Genomic DNA, 22,554 nt, shown 5'->3' with positions numbered 1-22,554 from the left:
TGATCATCAAATGATCATCATGTTCTAATATTGACAATTACAAAATGACTGGCTTAATGATCTATAAATTTTTACAGCGATAAGAAAGCTGATCTTGACATGAAAACGCTGACTAACTTACTTTCCATTTGAAGAGTTAAAGACCTAGCACCTCTTGTTCAGGAGAGGAGCCTGATAAAGTCTTAAAAACAAGATATTTAAGCTAATGACAATCGTATCAGATAGATTTTCACATTTCAAAAAGATCTTTCTCAACTCCTCTACCTATCTCTGACACAACCAGATATTAAACTGGCTTGGTATCTTGGTATCAAGCACTGAGCAAACACTGACTTGGCTCTGATCAGGGCTACAATCTTTACTTGGAATTTTATTTTCTTTTTAAAATGTTCTTCCAATTTAAAAATACCTCTGCAGGAACTTATCATTTATCTGTTGTAGTTTTACCATCTGCTATGAATATCGCATCCCAAATGTGTAACCAAAATGTTAAATGTCTACAGCGACTAACAATTTTAGCTGTGTGTAGGAGGTATATTGATGTACAATAAGATTTGTTATTTGTGTACAAATTAAACAGTGTGCATGCGTGGTTTTAATTAATGTGAAAGCAAGAGGGTTTCACTGGATTGTGAACTTAACATTAATATATTTGTGCTTTCACAATGACTAAAATGTTGTGAAATATAAGAACCATCATTATTTGTTAATTTTGTTTTTACAAAAAGTGATTCATATGGGTGGTCTATGCAACAAACTATGAAGTGTATTCATCATCTGGTGCTGGTCCACCTCAGTTGTTTCCAAGGTAACACCATGGGTCCATCGTAAACTATTATTCCTGAGGCCCTGACTACTACTGCTACCACAGTAATTTCTCCATAGCTCTTAAGACAATAAAATGACACCAAAACCATACATAAAACTTAAAAAAAACATTACACGGACCATTCAGAAATCAATATCTTATGACTGTATGATGATTACAGTCACCATCTGAGTATGTGAAAACAGCAAAATGAAAAAAACATAAGAAGCCTGTTGTTGAAAACACTGGAGGTCTGTTTCATAAGCAGATCTTATGAGAAACACCGGCAAGAAGCGTCAGGTATCTTTAAATCTATCTGCAGCTTATGTGTCATAAACAGCTCAAAGCTCCTCGAGGTGAAACACACTCATACACACAAGGTTGTAGATTACATAATACGTCGGCCTCTTGGAAAGCCAGTCAATATTATTGACTCGCACAGGATACTGGCTCTTCCCAGAGGTCTTCATGGAAGGATCCCGTTCCCGCTCTGCTTGCCTCCGTCTTTATCTGTCTCTCACTCAAACCCATCATTCAATGAGCCGTTAGTAATTTGCCACAAATACTTATTTTAGTCAATCTATGAGAAAAAAAATGCATCATACATAAAACAAATTCTTTGCAAGCAAGGAACACAGCCGCCGTGTTACACATGTGGTACTAGAAGAGGTCAGGCATTTCACAGCCATGCCATACACGCCAGATACCCTCACACATGCAAGAACACACTAGAAACGTCCAGCGTGCACGTGATGCCAAATGTGAAAAACAACCTAAAAAGATGTGAAATAGGCGTGGTGTCACGCTAACAAAGTTGTAAATTCCTCAGAGAACACCCTGGAGGGGAGGCCTTCAGGCAGAGGTGACTTGCCTGCAGGATTTATTTATTACACACCAACATGTAGCACGCTCTAACAAAATACACAAACACACGCACACGATGAAAACACACACAGGCACACAAAGTGAAATGCTAGTAGTGAAGTGCTACTGGAGAGTGGCTGGAACAAGCATGCCATCAAAAGCTATAAAAGCTCTGAGCAGGAGGGCTCGGCTACGTTGGGGGAAGTGAGTTATTGTATTTCATTAGTGCACCGGATGTTTCCCTTTCACCCTCTCTGCCCATTACGCTCTTCAATTATGAGTTTACACTTAGACACACCCACATATGTTTGTGTGTGTTTGAAAAGATCATAAAAAGACAATATAGGGACTATTTTTGTTAGTGTTTTGTTTTTGCTGCCACCATGTTGCCACTGAAAACTATTCAAATGAAGCTGAAATGAAAAGCCGATCAACTGAAAAATAGCTAAAGAAAATAACAATCATCTTTCCCATCAATTGAATGGCTATGGATCCTGGGCGTGTGCATTTTTGTGAATTTTCTATATTATTTCATGTATACTTGATCCTTTGTATTAATTCATTAATTGTCAATATATTCTACATTGTGTATGCTCAGTTCTGTAGAAAGAATATTTGTTGATATAAATATCAATTTTTTTGCTCCCTAATGTCAATATGTACCCCAAAAAATCCAGCATTCACCCGAACCACCATCCAAATGCTGGTAAAATATTAAAGTGGATTTATATCTGTCAATCACAGGTAGATGTTCATATTTATACACATCTGTAATGGATATGACAGTAAGACACTATATTCTAGCTTCACAATAGCAAAATACCGAATTTTAAGTGAAACAATGTTAGAATAAATGCATGATGGCTGTGAGCCTGGCTTTGAGCTCACACACAGCGAGCAGGCAGCAGGAGGACCCACCCCCTTTCCTCCCTCCCTCCCCTGGTAGGTACTGGGAACTGGGGGAGAGGGCACAAGCTCAACTAGCCAGTAAAATCGCTCCATGCAGCACTTGCTGCCTGTGTGCACAGCCGAGTGGGGGGAGGGGATGAGGGCCATGTAATGTCACACTGTGGTGCCAGAAAATCCGGGACTGCTATGGGAACTGTGAAAGCACGTTCTGTCAAAGAATTTGACCACTTTAACTGACAGTGAGATGCTCAGACATCTGCGGTGGTCAAAATGACATTTCTCAACAACTTCCATTCCACTGTAACTCATCTGTCACATGCAAGAGAAATGTAATTCACATGTACATCAGAATATGTTTTGAAATGCTGTTCAGATTCATGATTTGCATGACTTGAAACTTGATCTACAACTGGAGACATGTGGATTTTTTTTGAGCAAGTAAAACTAAAATGATTGATCTGGCTGAAGTCATTACAAGGCTCATATGCTTGCAGCAGATAATATGTGTACTTATCTTCATAATCAAGCAATAGCAGTGGAACACTATAATAAATGAATTAGACCTTCAGATGCAAAAGGTACTGATATCAATTAAATATACCACTTTAGAAAGATAATACTGTTTGTGACCCAGTCTGAAGTAAGTGGCAAAGGCATGAGCTTATTTGTTCAGGTGTTGATCTGAACTGTTAACAAAATGATTGTAACTCAGAGAAACAAAATTGATTTCTGTTTAAGACCACTAGGGAAACTGTTTGTAGCTATCAGATATTAAACTCAAAACATCTTTTGAAAGGATACTGTGTTTTGAAAGTTCAAAAAGTAACATACAACTACACGTTTTAGAATTTGCTTGAATCCTTAAAACATAACTCTCCTTCAGTATGTTTTTCTTTAGGCTTCAAGTAAAGGTCACATTCAAATAGAATCTGGCATTGTAATAAAAATGCTAACTATCTCATTTACACATGCAGGTTATGTTGTAAAATAGCAACACAAAGAAGCTTCTACTGATTTGTGTGTATGTGGTTGAGACAGAGTGTTTGAGAGAGAGAGAGAGAGACAGAGAGACAGAGAGAGGGAGACAGAGAGAGAGACAGAGAGGGAAACAGAGAGAGAGAGGGAGAGAGAGGGAGAGCGCAGCTGTGGTCATGCAAGGTAGAGACTGAATGTGGAGAGGAACTGTTGTTAGTAAGAAAGCCAGTGAATAAGAAAAATAAAAAGTTGTTTCCCAATTGTTTCACAGCAGTTATGTTCCAAGGACAAATAAACACCCCTGCAGCCAATCGCCACAATGCCTGTCTGAATGTGGCCCAACTGTGTGGATATTAAACTGTTTTCCATAAGCCCTGTCAGTGCCTCAGGCCTGTGTACTCCTTTAACTGTCTGTCAACACACAGAAACAAGAAAGGTCAAAAAGGTATGGACATTAAGACCCACCCACACCCACGTACACACACACACTGAAAGGACATTCCTGCAGTGTGATGTCAGATGTCAGTGTGTTTAGCAGCTTGAGCCAAACATATTTAAGAAAAGCAGGTTCTTTTTGAAAATATCCTGCTTGAAAGAATCATCTGAATGCACTTTTTACAACACCCTACTTCACAGTCACTTAATTACCTACAATTTCATGTGTGTGCTATACCAATAGTCAGTCATAACCCCACTGAGAAACATGCCAGTCCAGGACAGAACAATGAAGGAAAGTTCCTCTACTTTCTGTTAGTGCAACATTTAACTATCTTCAAAAATATTGCTTTGAGATGACAACTATGCACACAAAATTAAGTGTTCAGTCAAAAATATATTTCACATTGAGTCGAAAAGGTGGGCTCTAATAATTATTTGAAAACATAATAATAGCAGTCATTGTGACATGAAATAGCAGGGTAAACACAGGTGTTACCAATGATTAAATAAGGTTGCATTCAGTTCAGGTCAAACAGAGGTAGGTCCCTGCTTTTGTGCATGTTGGCCCACTGGAAAGGCTCTGCTACACTAAATGGGATGGGGCCTTAATTACCATCACTGGTAACGTGTGTTTACCCTGCTATTTCATATTAATACGCTGTGTCTATCCCAGCAGCAATTTTCAAATCAGGAAAGGCTGTTTTTTTCCTGTAAGGAACCTGTATATCAGTCACATTTAAACCTGATTTAAGATCTCAACAGGACATCCAGTCAACAGAGCTGTGCTACAAATTTCGCTGCAATCTTGGGGGTCCCTTACATTACAAGTAAAGTCATGTCAGGTAAGACTGCCAAGCATTTGAGAGATTTGATGACTAACACATAACTCACACGCCCCATTCCAACACATTAGGCAGAAGCAGGTGTCTGGAGACTCACACACAAAACTGTGCCTTACTCTGTGAAGAAAATATTTGGGTGATCCTGCACTGTAAAAAACAAAAAGTAGAGAAAACTTTAATTTTCAACTTACTGCGATAGATGTCAATTTTGAGCTGGATAAACTTTAATCTTTTAGTAATAGAAACCCCCAAAAATGTATTTTATTTATTTACTGAGCAAACTCACTGAAGAGAAAGTGAATGATGGCTCATATTTTAATATTTTCAATTAAACCCATTTAATTTTCAGGCACCAAAATAATGACAAATAAGGTTCACAGCTCACCGTACCATTTTTTTTGAGTTTCTAAAATGCAAAGATTTGAGTTTATCTTAAGAAGAAAGGGTATAAGTTTCCTGTACAGCAAAACAGATCAGGCAGACTGTTAATCTAACCAACCTTCATTTTATCTGTCAAGTTTCCTCTTATCTTAACACATCTGTCTGTGAGGAAAATTGCTTTAACATTGTGCCTCTGTTCTAGTTGGGGTTGAGAACTCGGGTAGAAGAGAGATGAGCTTTACTTCACTTATGAAAAGCCAAATAGACAGCAGCACCAGCTCTGAACAAGTCTGTTATGTCCACGCTGGATAATCTGTGGAACACCCAATCCCAGCATTCCCACCAATCCCAGCAATACCATCTGCCAGACAAAGCTCCTTACATGAACCTCACAGACACCTACACTCATCTTTTCCAAGCCCCCTCCATATCTTGTTTACATATAGTTTTTTCCTCTCGTCCCTGTTCCTTCCATCACTCTTTTTCTTCTCTCTTCGCTGCTATTCTCCTTCCTCCTCTGCCACCGCCCCGCCCTCTCGTGGCAACCCCTGTTGGCTTGTTGCCACGGACACAACATGCACACGGACATGCCTGTCGATGTTTTGAAACTCTGCCAGATACATCATGGGGGGCGGTGGCCGTGAGCCGGCGATCTGATTGGACGGCCCCACAGCGGAGAAGGAAAACAAACCACAGTCAGCTGGCCTCCTTACCCAGCGAGCATGTGACTGACTGTCCTGTGCTTAACACTTAAGCAGTAAAAAAAAAAAAAAGGAGAGGAGCGAGCAAAGGGACTGAAAGGGCGGGAGAGATGGGGGGAGATAAAAGTTGAGGGAAAAAGGAGAAAGAGGGAGAAACATCAGAGGCAGCCACAGCTTCGAGCAAACAAGCAATGAAATGGAGAAGCTGTGTGAATGAAATGTGGAGCAGCTGAGACGTAACAAATGTGCATATCTGTATACAATATATACAGTCACAATCCAGCTATTCTTGGTTACTGTGGCATTATACAACCCACATGCTTAATGCCTCTCAATGCATGACAACAAAGACTGCTCTTTTCCCCCCTCTACGACTCACATCAAGCTCCCATTGTTGTCTTCTTCACTGATCGTGTCTACAAAACATAACCATATGTTTGGTTCAAAAACAGCACATTAATATTCTACATATGGAAGCCTGATAACAAACATTCTTTGTTGTGTACAGCGCTCTCTGTCCGAAAGCCCTCGTACATTCATCGCCTGTTTGTCGCGCGCACACACACACATACATACATACATGGCTGGCATACCAACTTGGCAGTCTAAGGAGAATGGCCTGTACAGGAAATGGCCTGGTTACACAAGTAAGCCGAAACATCAACATGAGTTAATGCCTGTCACATGTAGCATTTACCCATAACATAAAGAAAACTAAGTTGCTAATTCCAAAAATGCAAATGCCTGAAGTAAAAAGAGAAAACAAAGAAACTTAAACACTTCAATATATAATAATGCAGATTTTTTTAAATCAATCGGCTGCTAAATTGCCACCCAACAAGAATACAAGACGATTTATTCATCATTTACAACAAAGTGGCATAACAAAATTTCAGTGTAGTTCTCTCTTTTAGTGATTGATTGGTATTGGCTGAAGGGCTACATAAAAATATGAAACAAACTATTTTATCTAGAGGAATGCTGAGGATGAATTAAGCAATTTCACAGTCTGAGGGAATAAAACTGGACAATAATGTAACGCTGACTAAATTAAATTCACAATTAATATTGACCAGGTTTTCAGACCAAAACAACGCTGCTGAAGGCATGTCGTTTCAGATACCAGTGAGACGATGAAATACAATCTAAGAAGGTCAGTGTGAGTAATGGCTAAATTCCACCAGGCACGGCTGTGTCGCGTTACGGCCACGCCGCAGCAGCCAAAACTGATCGCTGCCGTTCTACACAATGATTGTGGTTCCACCAGCAGTGCCTCTCCGCTCCGCTTCAAATATGTGCGAAGTCCATCTTTGCCGGTTGGTGCATCGATTAGCACAGAGCCGTAAAAAGTATCAAGAACCTGGTCAATTTTCAAAATAAAAGACCCTGTACAGACTCGCAATCCTGAAGGCAGACAGAAAAAACTATTTAACTACATAGTCGACTGACCCATGGTAGTAGGACAAAGAGCAGGGAAAGAGGACCAAATCAACAAATGCAACACTGCTGAAAAGCTTTTGAAATGTCATGGCACAGACATGCCATGTCTAGTGGAATCAACCAGTATTAGATCCATGAGTTTGAAGGCTTATCAAACACCAAAACACTGTTGTCATCTTCCATCCCGGTGATTGTGAGATAAACAGCAGAAATATGACATTCAGGTTACAAAGTTATCTACTGGGAACAGAGATGTCAGAATTCTCCAAACCATGGTTTGATTTGACTTTTGTTTTTAATCTTATGATTTAATCATATTTGTTTTAGCATTGATTGCTATGCCATTGTTTGACTATAGTCTTGATTTATCAAGATCAACAGATGACTGGTTTTATGCAGAAAAGACAGAAAAGTGCAGCTACAGGTTATGTTAAGCTATGCCATGCCATGTTTGAAGTGCTGTTTAGTTTTTGATTTTTTTTCTTTGTACATGCAGGCAAGTAGGCAGAGGGTAGAGAGAAATGGAGAACTGTCCATCCTACTTTCAATTTTGATTGGTTTTAAATTTAGAATTGAAATTGTGACACCCCTAACTAGAAATGTGCACATATTTGATTGGCCAACACAGAACCTTGCCCAATGACAGTAAATTGCACTGTGGCAAAACAGAGCTATTGTTCAACTTTTTTGCTGGATTGCGCTGCAGTTTTGAAGGCCTCTGTTTTAGCACCCTGGTATAATTCGTGGTCCTTCCTGACTGAAGCAAGCGATCTGAAGCTTGAGACTACAGCATGTGCCAGCTGTTTATTTCACCTGCGAACAAACTAGCACAGTCTTGGCCTTGTGTTACAAAACCACTTTGGGTGGACACATCATGGCTGGAAGCTGTGCAGTGTCCCCCAAATAGGGTTGAGAGCTTTAGCATTAAATGTGTTAACAGCGCAATCCTGTTGAGTGAGGTCAAATAATGGCCAATTAAAACCCCATTTGTGCCCAACCACTGGGTAGGAAGTGGCAAGTTCCAGCTCTTGAATGGGTTTTAAATCCTGTTGTCAAAGAGAATGTGATAAATGCCTTCCTTTCTATCCATTAAATTTATATGGCCCAAAGTCCTCAAATGGACATCAAAGCTAGGACACACACACATACACACACTGCCCCTTCGCCTACATGAAACACATTCACAACACACAGGAAACAGGGAATGCTCTCTAATTACTGGGCACATGTTGCACATTAAAACCCTGGAAGTCCAACTTCATATAATCCAACTCTGCTGGGCTGACTGTGTGGAAACACACGCACACATACACTAGAATCCTCTTCAGAGGATAACTACCTACAGATGGGAGATGCTCTTAGAGAGGAAAACACTGCTGCCACACACTCACACGGATACTTCCAGGAGTGATGAAATGTAATCACTTGGCCCTCAACGGCAACAGCTGCTAAATCATGTTGAGGAGACTTTCTGTGTCCATAATGTCCATTGTCTGTGACACAGAGCAGACAGAGAGTGCTGATGAGAAAGGCAGGAGTCGGCAGAGGAAATACCCAGAGAGTGTGTGTGGGTGTGTGTGTGTGTGTGCATGTGTGTGAGAGAGAGGGAGCGAGAAGGGGAAAAGAGAACCCAGGAGGTATAAACTCAAGTTACAGGAATTCCTCTGGCCTTGTATCAGCGTCAGTGTTGGGTTAGGTTTCCTTACAAACATTCTAGGCTAGTGAGCTCCAGAGAGGGGGAGTGAAACTGGTGATCACAAAGACAAGCCAGCATATGTTTCAAGTGATAGTCCTCCTCTACACAACTTCACAATAGAGCAGTAAAACTTTACAAAGAAAAGTAGAAATGTGTGACAAACTACAATAAAATTCCCAGACCTCCCATTGAAACCGAACATCCCACTGTCTTCCTGACTGAAACGCAAGACAAAAATGGCCCCGGAGGAGATACAAGAGCATTGGTAGGCCGTCAAACTGATTAGTTCAACTTCACCTCATCCTTATAAACACGATGCATTGTGGTCGCTCATTGCCCAGCAACCACTTTCTGTCCACTCTTGGCCTGCTTTAGTAACCCCCCACTACTACCACCAGTATGGAAAGACTATTCTTGTGTTGCTGAGACGCCACGTGCACAGCCAGGCGCGTCGTCATGGTGACAACAATTTAATCTAAAGCACAGAGTGACATTTTGCTGGATTATCATATCATTAGGTGGGTCTCGGATGGAGCTGCATATGTATTTCTATGTCGGAGGGTGACATCACAGCGAGTAGAGGGCAGTGCTTTGATGTAATCCAATTTTCCATTTCCACTTTACACACACGCACACACGCACACACACACACACACACACACACACACACACACACACAATGTGGGACCCTTACTGACTGCCAGTGCTTCAGATGAGTAACAACTGACATTCATGCTGTCTAAGTAGGCCGACATACTCACTCATGAGTGCACATACCCTATATATTCTTATCAGTGGGTAGCTGACTCCCTTTACTGCCCAAGGAGCCTTATCTTCCAACTGAAACCCTTCATTTCACCATCAATCTCTTGTTTTCCATTGTTTGAGCATCAAAACAATTTCTGATACTTTCTATTAGCAAATAATCTTCAGATGAAGTAAAGGGAAAGTTCATCGCAAAATAAAAAAAAAAAACTATTCTTCCTCTGGCCTGTAGTGCTATTTATCCATCTAGATTGTCTTGAGTTGCTGAGTTTAGGAGATATCAGCCACAGAGATGTCTGCTTTCCCTCATATACCAAAACCTACTACGGGCCAGACGAAAAATATGTATTTTTGATTTTGGGGTGAACTGTCCCTTCTAACTATGAGTTAAATAAAAAATACTGATGTATCTGTGTGCAGAGAATTGGGAAAAAGCCAAAGCAAATAAATGTGATATTCACTCCACAGCCCCCATAAAGAAAAAAAACATAACTTCTCTCTCTATTACAGCTGATGGACTTAAACATGAAGCAAGAGATGTCCCTCCCTGTCCGAGTATCACCATCCCTGTTTTTCCAATATCAGGGTCTTAACCAGATTTCCTGAGTCTTAAGATTATATCAATTCCCAAAAATTGAATCAAGCACTATGTATCAGGGCTGGACCGTATGGTTTGAAGCTTCATTCATAATGTTGGCATTCATTTTTTTTTTCTTTTTTTACCCATCTATTCATTATGTTTAAACAGAGTATATATTTATTTCTGTATGGCTGAAGATAAAGATTAACCTACACAAATATCATTAGGATTATACTATTTGTAGAATTGTATTTGGGTGCATGAGACTGTTTCAAACTCCATAGTGCTGTTAAGTCAAAATTTATTTAAAAAAGATAGATGTAATCTCTCCCAAAATTGACATGATGGTTTTACATAATAAAATATTCTGCTTCAACCTATATTTGTTGCAGTTTATACTTTCAAAAACTACATTTTCACTGCAGTGGAAAAAAAGTGTTTGCTTTCCTGCTTGCCGCACATGAAGGGAGGTACAGACCTGTACTAACAGGATGGTCCAGCAGCAATCTCACAGCAACATAAATTAAATACATGACAAAACTGGTGAGTTATGGTCATTAAAGAAAAACTTAATGACTTAATCATATGAATCACTATTCAAATGGCGGATTTTGTTTGAGGATTTTCATTTAGGGCAATGACATCATCAAATGACAAGAGATATTTGACGCCTCATTTGATGACCTCAATAGGAGCTTCAAATGTAAATAAATGACACGAAGTACAGCTCAACTATGTATGTACTTTTATAGAAGGTTGCTACTTTTAGCCCACAACTGTCAGTGCCACCAGTTGAAATGAAAACTGTTGTTGGCAAATCTTATTAGCTGTAGCAAAGTGACATTAATACTGTATACTGGCCAGATGACAAAATTCCCATACTGCAATTTAATTTATTCAATTTATTTTTCTTTCCGTCTACGCTGCAACAACTATAAAATCTTTTGAAAGTCCGTCCCTCCTGGCAGATGGATCCCACCTGTTTTGTTTGTTTTTCTAGTTTTTCCCTTATCCAAATCTAGGGTCTTAATATTGAGTGTTGAACGCTGTAGAGAAAGTAGAGCCCTTTGAGGCAAATTAAGTGATTTTGAGTAAAAATTGATATGATCTGAAAACTGATTACAGGTAAACCTAAAATTTTAATTGTTTTTTTTTAACTGTGACCTCCAGACTACAAAGCCGCGAGGCAGCTCATCATGTCAGTCGGTGAAACTGATGTCTGCTGTATTGTATAGAGCTGTATCCTTTGGGGGTCATCAGTCAGATATCATTAGCTTCAACATCGTCAGACATGATTTACCCGTTAATCGTCATTATTACCAGAAGCTGCAGCACAGAGCTACGAACACCGTCTTCAGTTCCATACTGTTAAGATGTTATTTTACACCTGCGCAATAGCAGGGCCCTGAAACTTCAATACCTAAATGTAACACAGCCATTGTTAAGGTTATGAAGTTAACTTGTGCTACATTTCTTCTTGTTGCACCTCTTTTCCAAACCATGATCACAGCCTCTGACTATGGTTTTGTGGGCTAACAAAATCCTCATAAAAGAGGTAAGTGATTAGTCTTTTAATTGGCCCTTTACTGGGTTTGTTTTTACTCTAGTACCCATTTTATACACACAGGGCTAAACACTTCAACAATAACTTAGAAAACAACATTGTTCTGTTGTTTAGGTGTTTCAGCAGTAAGCAGTAACCATCATCACCACCAATCTCCTGGGAGAGAAGAAATTCCTTGGCAGGCTTACGTAACACTGCAGAGGGGACAGACCCCGGCTCGTGGAAAAAACTCTGTTCCACAACACACACAACAGAGTCCTCTCATATTGGCATAAAGGTCCATACACACAAACACACACAACACCGACCTCAAAGAAGTTGGTCCAGACAAAAGCGGATGTGGTGCCTTGTGTCTTGTTTTAAGAGTTGCACCTGAATACATAGAAAAGGCCACAGCTGACGGCCAGCTGACTGCAGGCATACAGTACAATGTATGTTCTGGGCTTGCGTGAGAGGGAATAACTGAAATACAGTCAGTAGTCTACACTCCAAAGACTTAAAACTACATGGAGAGACTAACTGAACATGCCAACCAACTGTTTTTGCACTACTGCAGATCTGATTGAATTGGATGGCAGAAAAGAAAATCATGTGAAAGATATCATTTTGATAAGATCCTACCCTGCATGCAACAAACATCTTCTGCCCCGTTGTCCTCTTCAGTAACCATCTCCCACAACACATAAACTAGATGACAGAAATAACTGGTTGGAGCTTTGCTGGACAATAACATTCAAAACATTAAAAAGGTCAGAGGTACGGTCAATCAGAACTATGTTGTACAACATGTTGTGATTTTGGAAATCAAATGTGTTTAGTTGTTTTTATAGTAGCTGAGAATGGTAAACTAAATATTGTTTAAATGTGGGCATGCAGAGTTCAACAATAAGATTGCCTGCTTGCCTGAGGCAAGTAAAATGCTATGTCAGGCAATTTAAATCTGGCTACTCACCTGACCAGGCAAGTGGTAAAAAAGAATTAAACTGTTTAACTATTTTGATAATCCATTAATCGCTAAAGTTACTCGTCATGCAAAATGGCAAAAAATGCTCTTTTCTACCTCTCAAATGTGGAAATGTCCTGCTTTGTTCATTTATGGGTTGGGGACTGTCAACACAAGATATTTAAAGACATCAAGTCAGACTTGGACATCATGGGTGGGACATTTTTCACTGTTTTCTTTGTTTTATAGGCATTGCAGCCCTAGATTAATTAATTAACTTTAGTCTTTGTTATTATTTACTAATTGCTAATAAAATAAACTGTACAAGGGCAGGGCCCAAAATTAGCACTGGTCACCAGCCAGCCTTCACTCACCAGCCAAAAAAAAACAACAAAAAAACAATGGTAATCTCTGAAGTGGCTGGTAAAACTGGAAATTTGGCCCATGGATAAAAAAGGTAATGTTGGACCCTGAATGTAGGCATAATAGTATATATTTTCAAACAGTTTCTCCTGAATTCATTCATAGTGTCACACTCAGTTGTTCACATGAGAAGTGGCAGAAATCATGTAACAAATGAAAAAAGAGAGCTAGAGAGGGAATTTCTAACCCCAGCTCCTTTCTCACCTCCACACAGCTGGCCAATCGTGGTGTGAAGTGAGCAGGAATGTCAGATCGCTGGTTTTGGAAAGTTTCAGAAATGGTCGCACGTTCCAACATTGGAAAGGTGTTGGGCGAGGGGGTTTCTGAAGCTATTTGGTGCTTTGACAGGCAATTCTTATAGAGTATACCGGCCCTTTAAGAATGAGTCCCACACAAACTAATAAATGGCTTTAATTAAGTTAGTACTGGACAAGCAAACTGAGAACTAAGAGAAGAAAAATTAACAAAAATTAAAAGGATTTCCACTTCACACTTATCAAATATGAAAATCCTAACAAGGCCTAAACTGGTCTTTCAAACAGACTGGGTATATGAGGAACCACTATAACACAAGATGGATGTGGAGCTGGGTGACGGACAATGACTCTGCTTGCTCAGTACTCATAGGTAAAGAAAGACCAGCCTTCTCCTGTGTCATTCCCTCCCCCAGGGCCGAAGCACAGTGAGTGAGTGAGACATTACTGGGAAATGAAGCCCTTACTGGAAAACTGAATCCACCTATTTACTGGCAATGGACGGGAGGTGTGTAGGGGGTGGGGTTGGGGGGGTCACAGGAAAAAAATTAATTGGAAATCTGAACTGGGTCTTTGTGACTAGGTGCTTAATTAATGTTTTGAAAACTGCAGACAGAATTACTCATTTATTGATATCGCTGCACTTTTATTTACATTGAGCACGAGTTTTAGAATGACACCGCAAAAACATTTCAACACAAGCTCTACTTGAGTTGAAATGCTGAATGTCCCAACTCCACTACAAAAAGCACAAGCCATCCTGCTGGTTCACCCCATACCCTCTGAGGCAGTGATGTGCACAGAATCAACATTAAGGATAATGTTATGCCTCTTTGATGTATGCAGATTAGACTCAGGCAATTGGATCAACATATCGGCCATCTGCAATTGGCTATGTCCATCACTGATTGTATTTTTTGGGGGCCATCTTTTTTCGCTATATTTGTCATTTTATCTCGCTAATGTAATGGTCTGCCTCCACAGAACAAGCGAGAGCCGCTGCAAGCTAGTGAACTTAAGTGTAAACATTGCACAACTTAAAATCTTCCAAAAATCTCTTACGCAAATGTTTTAGGAGGATGGAAGTGCTAAATGTAAACAGACCTTTTGTTTGTTTACTTTTTTCCTTTAACCATTTTATTTTTGCTTTTTATGCCTCTATTCGACAGGACAGCCAGAGTTAAGACATAAAAGCAGGAGAGAGCGTAGGGGGACGACATGCAGCAAAGAGATGTAGGCTGGAATCGAACCCATGGCTGCTGCAGACGGCTCGGCCCCGGTACATGGGCCGCAAACTCCGCTAACCGAGCCACCCGGCTTTAATTTACATATTAATTTGTTTTCTCACATTTCCACTGACAAAATAGTTCATTTTCAAAGCAACATGTTCCATGCATTGCTTTTCTTATACTTATAAGTCCTGGCAACTTGTTTTAGTTACATCATACAGGATTGGAGAGCTTGTCTGGGATGATCTTTTTCCCCCTAACAATTTTGTTTTAAATTCCATTATGCAGTTGAGTGGAGTAGAAAACAACCATTATTTTGTTTCTGCTTCACAAGGTAATAAAAAGAAATTAGTTGTGACCAGGTAAATTAGAACATTTTCATGAAGTTGAACCTTTCCCAACATTCCCACTTAGTACCACTGAGCATATTTTGAGTATTTACATCACAGTTGTCGGTGTCGGTATGTATTTCGAGGTTCACTTAACAATGAATGGCACCCTGCCAGATCTCCAGCGTTTCACGGTTGGATAGTTAGTAAGACGCACACATTGTAACTTTAAATATATGCTGTTTCAGTGAGAAAATGAATATGGCCTTAGCTTGTGCAATAGTACTACACTATTTGATAAACTGAATTGCATGATTTGCTGATCATACTGACCACAATTACAGCCCTCATTTGGCCAGACCTTTCTGACAATAAACTTAGACAAAATATATATTTTTGTTCATGTTCTCGTGGCCTAGAAGTATATTCTCCAGCAGCTTCTCTGAGCCCCTCTATAGAAACCAGAAATGGTACAAAAAGGACATTCCAAGACCCCCTACTAATGCTATTTGTTATTCTTCCTGACCATATGACTACACCAAGAAAAGGCTGGTTTCCTGTTTTACAGGCCTTTGTAGTTCGCTTTGCCCAGATCACATGGTCCAAAAGAACTTTGGGCCCTGGGTTCCAACTTGTCTTTCCCATTATCATAGAAACGCTGGATCTCCATAATATGTCCATAGACTGGACTTCTAACAGTCATAGAAACATGTGTGCAGTTACTACAGGGGCCTCTCTCTGCCCTGAAAGGATGGTGTGGTACAGATTAACCAGACTCTGCATGTGTCTATGCTTATGAGTGTGTGTGTGCACGCAGGATCTGGATATATGTGTGTGTGTATAAATCCAGCTCAGCACACGTGCCTGTTTGTCTCCAGGGAACTAGGTGAAGAGCCACTCAGCTCCCTTTGAACCTAAGGCCATATGGCCCCCAGTATGGTTCTATACTACACACATAATGCTATTATACTATATGACATGTGTGTGTGCACAATAAATATGTTATTACCCTATCAATACCACAGGGCCAAAAACACCCACCCCAAAATTTGTCATGCATAATCCCTACTAATTTCTACAGTGTGTTATTCATTTGAAAGAATATACAGCCCTTCTTCTGTCTTCAAGGTGCAGTGGTTTAAATTTTGGACTCACCTCGTTGTCATGGTGTTGGCAGAAGCTCATGCGGTCCTGGAACAGGGACAGGAGGGCGAAGTTGTTCTGCAGGGACTGGGCGAGAGACACCGACACCCCTGGCTGGACCGAGTTGCTGTTGGCGTTGACCCGGCCCAGGTGGAGGTTCTCTCCCAGGCACTCGATGAAGTGGTCCTTGGTCAGCCGCACCCGCTGGTGTGCCCGCACACAGTTGTCACACAGGTACTCCTGGCAGTCAAGGCAGTGGGAGGTGGCTGGGTTCTCCTCGTCACAGGAGCTGCACTGAGGCTCTCCCAGGTGATGAGGGTGCAGCAGGCCTCCGTGAGGATGATGGAAGCCGGAGGAGCCTCCTCCACCTAAACCTACCCTGTGGTGGTGGCCGTTCTTGTTCTGGATCTGCTCCTCGGAGCTCACCACCACGTCCAGCAGGTTGCTGAAGAGGAAGTTGGAGGAAGGCAGGGAGTCCACGCCGGCCTTGGAGATGGACACCTTCTGGTCACAGGTGGGGCACCGCAGCTTCAGCGGGTCTCCTGGACTGCGCTGGCCCTCTAGGCACTGCCTGCAGAAGGCATGGAGGCAGGGCAGGACGTGCAGTCTCCTGGTGGTCTGGCTGGAGGAGGACGAGGTATGTGAGGAAGATGAGGAGGTAGAAGAGCTGGAGGAAATGGGAGCAGAGGAGCCGCAGAGCTCCTTGCAGAGCGGGCAGGTCTGCAGGTCCGAGTCTGGAAACGAAGCCATCTGCAGCGTTACCGTAACACTGAAAAGGCTGGGTTTACAACATGCACAGCAGTGAGGTTGAGGTATTCATTTGGGGACACATGTGCCCGTTGCGTTGTGTAGAAAAGAAAGTTGTATCTGAGGTAGATTCATGAGGTATTAAAGTCAATTCAACAGTGAAAACGGTGCTCATCGGCTTACAGATTTTCTCTGTATCATATAACTCTGACTTGATGCAAAGCAAGGAGGTAGGTAGCCAGTTCTTCTAAACAGTTCTTCAAAAATTGTTTCTGAGGTAACAAAAAGAAATATTTAGGCTGTTAAGATCATAATTCGGTTGTGTAAGGCGTTTTAGGGCGAATTTATCCAAATAAGACCAATAAGCTGGAAATGGACGACGCCTCTGTGCAGAAAAAAAGTGTCTGGTGGTGCTTCGTTTAGGTTCATAAAATAAACCCGAAACTGGAGTGACACTGGGTCGGCGTCGAAACACAGGGGACTCCGTCTTTCCTCCCACAACCACTCGACAACATGACTCCTGCGCTGCAAAACACCACCACGCCGCGTTTTAAAGAATTTATAATGTTGTTATATTTTTTTCTTTTCTCCAGTTCAGGCCCGTGTTATCGCTGTGTCGTCTCCCTCTAGTCCACCATCGGGGCCCGGTCAGTCGGCGTCGGGCGCAGCCAACGGTCGGTCGGTCGGTAGTCGCAGCCTCCTCGGACAGCGAGAGCGTGAATTATTCATCAATGCAATGATCTCATAGCGTGCCTCGGGTCGTCAGGGCATCAAAAACAAACACACAGAGTGTCCAGTAAAGCCGAAACATCAGGCAGGATGTCTACCCGGAGCCTGTGTGTGTGAATTCACCGGCGGTCCACCTTGTGAAGAGGCCGCTTCCACTTCTCTCTGCCCGTCGGTCTCCCTCCGTGCCTCTCTGCTCTGCGTGGAGGAATGCGCTGTGTTTTTCCTCCGCCAGCGTGGAAAGCGGTGCCCTGCACCCGGGAAAACCTCAGTCCAACGACCGAAAATACGTCCCGTACTTCGCTGTAGTCGCCGGTGTTTACTCTCGGGTGAAATAACATTAACATAAACATGAGGTGTGCGCTCTCCTGGGCGCGTGTTGCTCGGGCTGCAGCTCCTCGAGCCGCTCTTATCCGACTGAGAAAAAAATGGACCCACTTCCGCCCTAGGGAGGAGGCAGTTTTTCCCCCCAGGATGGAGAAGTCAATACCCGCCCTACCCTGACTCTGATTGGCTAGTACTCGTTGCTTCGTTTGTTTGGGTTCGTTTAGGCATGAAGACTGTATTTGGTTAGGGTCAGAGTAATTACCGTTTTTACAACATTTGTTTTGACTTGTACTGAATGTTACAATGAATTATTACGTGGCTTTGTTAAATACTAAATTCTGATTGGTCAATTAAAATCACTGTAAATCACTAAAATCTTTTTTAATTAATATTTAAAAAAATGTTGTGCCAAATATTTTTTGTAAGTAACCCTGTAATAAGCAGGATAATGAACAGTGAGCAGGTCATTATTGTGAAATAAATCCTGACAGGATGATGCAGGATCTTGAATCACCCTGAAGGGGTTCATTTTCAATAATGACCTGCTCACTGTACATTATATGTTACTTGTTTGCAACTTTCACATTAATTAGTAGTCAAATTACTGCCGAATGTTCACTGACTGAGTGAGTGTCTGTTTATCAGTATTAAGAAATCATTAATAAACTTTAAAAAGAGCATAGGTTTGTAATTATTAAATTGAGCAATATGTTAATGTAGTCTGGCAGGCAGTAAGACAGGGAGCCTCTGAATACAAAGTGCATTTTCAAAGCAGTGGGCTTTTGTTTTCAGGATAATGGTCTTAATTTTACATCGACAGACAGCTGACTGTCATAAACAACTGTGGAGGACTTCCTGTGGCTTGTTATTGTCAAATTACAATGCTGCGCTTCTCTTGCACTCCTTCAGTGTTCATGCAGCCTGCCTGAGTTTCCTCAATTCTGGGAAGGAGGGGCCACAGAGAAACAACTCGCCTCAACCGTAACTGTATATTAAAGAGGGATTCAGCCTATTTAATGTACCATCTATGGCTCCAACTCACTTGGACTGCAGTACTCATTTTGGAAATGCAGTTGTGATATTGCTCCTTTAACTATCTTCTAATAGTCTCCAAAGTTTGCACTGTCTTTGCAACTTCTTTTGCACAGTCGCGCTCTGTCTGTACAACTTCAGGGCCAGCGTGTGACATAACAAAGAACAAAGTGGGACCAAGCAAACATTTTGTATGATGGCATGTGGATACAAAACATTTTTTGTACTCATTTGCATTTGTATGTATACATATATTTCTAAGATCAACACCACATTTTTCTGTTTATGTACCTTTCTGTGGTTTGAACTGAATTGAATTGGAATGCAAGAATATCCAATCAGAGGCAGAGTAGGGCGGGACATGCCTTCATCGTCCTGGGGAAAAAAATACTATGGCAGGCAGAGGACAGAGGAGAGATGGAGAGAGAGGCGTGCGTGCGTGCTCTAAACGCTCGTGACCGGTAGTGAGGGAAGCGTGGTCGTGCGCGCGCGCGCAGTGCTGACGGCCGTCAGTCAGTTTTGAGTGACAAGGTGTGCTGACAGTGAAATATGGGTCTAATTTTTTTAAACATTAGGATGGAAATGAAATGAAATGGGATAAAACCCAGAGGTATTTATTTGATTAAATTTACTGTTCCCCCAGGATATACAGCGCATAAAGGTAATTATGATTGATGGAATACAAAGAGTTTAGTGAAGCTGGTGGATTGGTTAGCTAATGAAGTTAACTGCACAACTTCAGTAACACAAAGTGAACGGTGTGTAGTACGACTCATTTCTTTCATCTCTTTTTATTTATTATTGAAGGAGCTGTGCATCATTACAGTCGTGGGCAAAAATCTCCCTTTTCTTGCTGTATTCAACTAAATTTTAGTCGAACTTTGTCTTTCATATAATACAAAATTAAGTCATGAAAATATATAACATATACAGATATTACTGATATGTAAACCACGGAATAATCTCCACTATAGGGCTACAACTAATGATCATATCCATTTATGTGAATTTAGCTAATAATTAATTGTTTTCACCATGAGAAATGGGGAAAAATGGGGGGGGGGGGGCAGTCCAAAACCCAAAGATATTCAATCATACCATGACAAAGAAGACCAGCAAAATGTCACATTTGAGAAGCAAATCAGACAATGTGTTGTTTGAGAAATTATTGAAAGAATCTGTCCAATATCCAAAAAGCTGCTGGTTAATATTCTTTCATTACTGGACTGATTGTTTCCCCAGAGGAAAGAAAAAGTTCAAAATAAGATCTTGTCTTTGTCTAACTAGACATAAATCAGCTCAATTTAAGACCAATACGAGACTTTGACCATTTTCTCCTGCTTCTCTAAATTCGACTCATGAGAAATAACCTTTGTCTCTCTTAAAGGGCTGAAAATGTTCTTTTTTTGTCTCAAAGCACTGATCTTAAATTTGTCTTAATGAGCTCATAAGATAACAGTGTGATCTAAAGGGAAAACTTGGTTGTGTTAAATGAGATCTTTAATTTGGTCAAAATAAAGTCTTGTTGCTCCACACGGTCATCAAGGAGAAACCACTGAGCACAGCAAAAGATCACCTGCTTTTCTTTTCTTTTGCTCCCTTTTTCTCCTAAAACAAACAGTGAGCTCAAAATAAGAATCTCATTTATTTCTCATTGTGCTAACCACAGTTTTCCTCTGGGTCAGCTCTGCTCTGCACCCACAGTGGATAAAAAGATGTTCTGTGCTCTGTTGCTGAAAGGAGGCCAGAGCGAGGGACTGGGTCAACAACAACAAAGGTTACACAAGCGCAGTAGTAGGAAAGCAGCTGTACTGTATATGGAGCAGACACATCCAAACTGTGGGCTTTTAGCTTGTTATCTAAGTGAGATCATATGAGCCACTTAACTACCTTAATGTGACACAGGTCACAAATGTCACTCCATTCATCTCGGGGGTTAAAGGAAAGAACAACAGCGACTGGGACTACAGCGGGAGATGGTTAGTTGATTTACAGCAGCCTCGCAAGGTGATCAAAGTGAGCGAGGGCAGATAAAAGGATGAATCGCTTGAAAACACGCCAGAGGTTATGATGATGTGTCAAAGTGAGGAAACATTCCTCCTGAGGGAGAGCAGCATGTTTCACACAGGCCCTTCATGAAGCCACCGCAGGCAGCTGATGAGTCTTTATGACGCTGGCTGCAGAATCAGCACATTTAGTTCTCTTTTCTTTGAGTTTGAGGAAGAATTCACTCTTTCATATGATGCAGCGTCAGCCCTGAGACTACACACATGCTAACGTCTGGAGGGCAGTCAAGGTTACTGACCTGAGGCGACAGGGTGGTCTTAACATGATTGAGATGGTACTGCTATGAGCAAAGAAAACAGATAAATCACACAAACTGCTCTATGTTAGGATTATTTCTGTCCCTGGATGACACAAACACTGGGGTCAGTCACTTTCCATTATTTACAGCAAATCATATGACTGAATGGTGTGGAGGGGAGGCTTTAATTAATTTAGAAATACACTAAAATGCAAGCTGGTGTGTAAGCCTGTGTAAAAGGCATAAACCTGAAGGGGACTGTGTGTTTGGTGGTGTGTGTGTGTATGTGTGTGAGTGTGTAATACACTTATATCCGTCTATATTTAAAATTTTTTAAAGCTACATTGATGATACCATATGAATCTAGATGACCTCATAAGAAAATTCTCAGAAATAAAGGTGCTAACTAGAACCACAAAGCGTTCTTCTGCTTCTACCCACAGGAGAACGCTTTTTGGTTCCTACTAGAACCCATCATGAAGGGTTATACCCATGGTGGGTTTCACCCAGAACCCACAAATGAGAGGCTTTACAGAGAATCCTTTTATGGCATAATGGTTCCACCAAGAACCCTCTCTTGGGGTTCTATAAAGGATCTTTCCAGCTTCTGGGCGCTAACAAGAAACCACTCAAGGGTTTTATATAAATTAAGTGAAGAATCATCGTTTAACAGTACAACATTCAGGAGGCACGGTATTTGCACCCCAACAACACCAGATATTATGTCAGTCACCTGACCGACTGGTTGATGTGCACATAAGTACCAATTTGATTACAGAAAGTACATATTAGGCTTGAGATCATCCTCAACTAACAACACTTCCTAGTTGACAGATAATACTGACGATTCATTTTATAATGTATCAACTGGTAATTATAGTTGCGTGATGTTAAGAGAAATATTGCACCAAATTCTCTTCAGGTTCAAATTTATTGTTTCATTTTGTTGACATATTGTTGTATGTTCTTACAGTGGAGATTTAGGATATCTCTCCATAAATCAAAAAACGATGTCAACAGCCATAAAACCATTCTTTAATAAATAAAATGTTATGTAAAACAGTCTGTGAATGATTTCTGACCAAAGCCTCTGTAAAAACATTCAGAACAAATAGGAAAACAAGTTTGGTGTA

General features: G+C 41.0%; 1 protein-coding gene across 1 annotated transcript in view; it reads right to left on the bottom strand.

Moving 5' to 3' along the window:
- Positions 1 to 18,290, bottom strand: part of trim71 (tripartite motif containing 71, E3 ubiquitin protein ligase) — a 34,518-nt gene extending 16,228 nt beyond the window's left edge. Inside the window, exon 1 of the mRNA XM_084739371.1 lies at positions 16,297 to 18,290. Coding sequence (XP_084595497.1) covers positions 16,297 to 17,034 — 738 coding nt within the window. The 5' untranslated portion in view covers positions 17,035 to 18,290. The remainder of the gene's footprint in view (positions 1 to 16,296) is intronic.
- Positions 18,291 to 22,554: the final 4,264 nt, after the last annotated feature.

The sequence above is a fragment of the Lutjanus erythropterus genome, chromosome 16 (assembly GCF_056507025.1).
Source record: "Lutjanus erythropterus isolate fLutEry1 chromosome 16, fLutEry1.hap2, whole genome shotgun sequence".
NCBI lineage: Eukaryota > Metazoa > Chordata > Actinopteri > Lutjaniformes > Lutjanidae > Lutjanus > Lutjanus erythropterus.
This window is presented reverse-complemented; position numbering and strand designations above follow the sequence as displayed.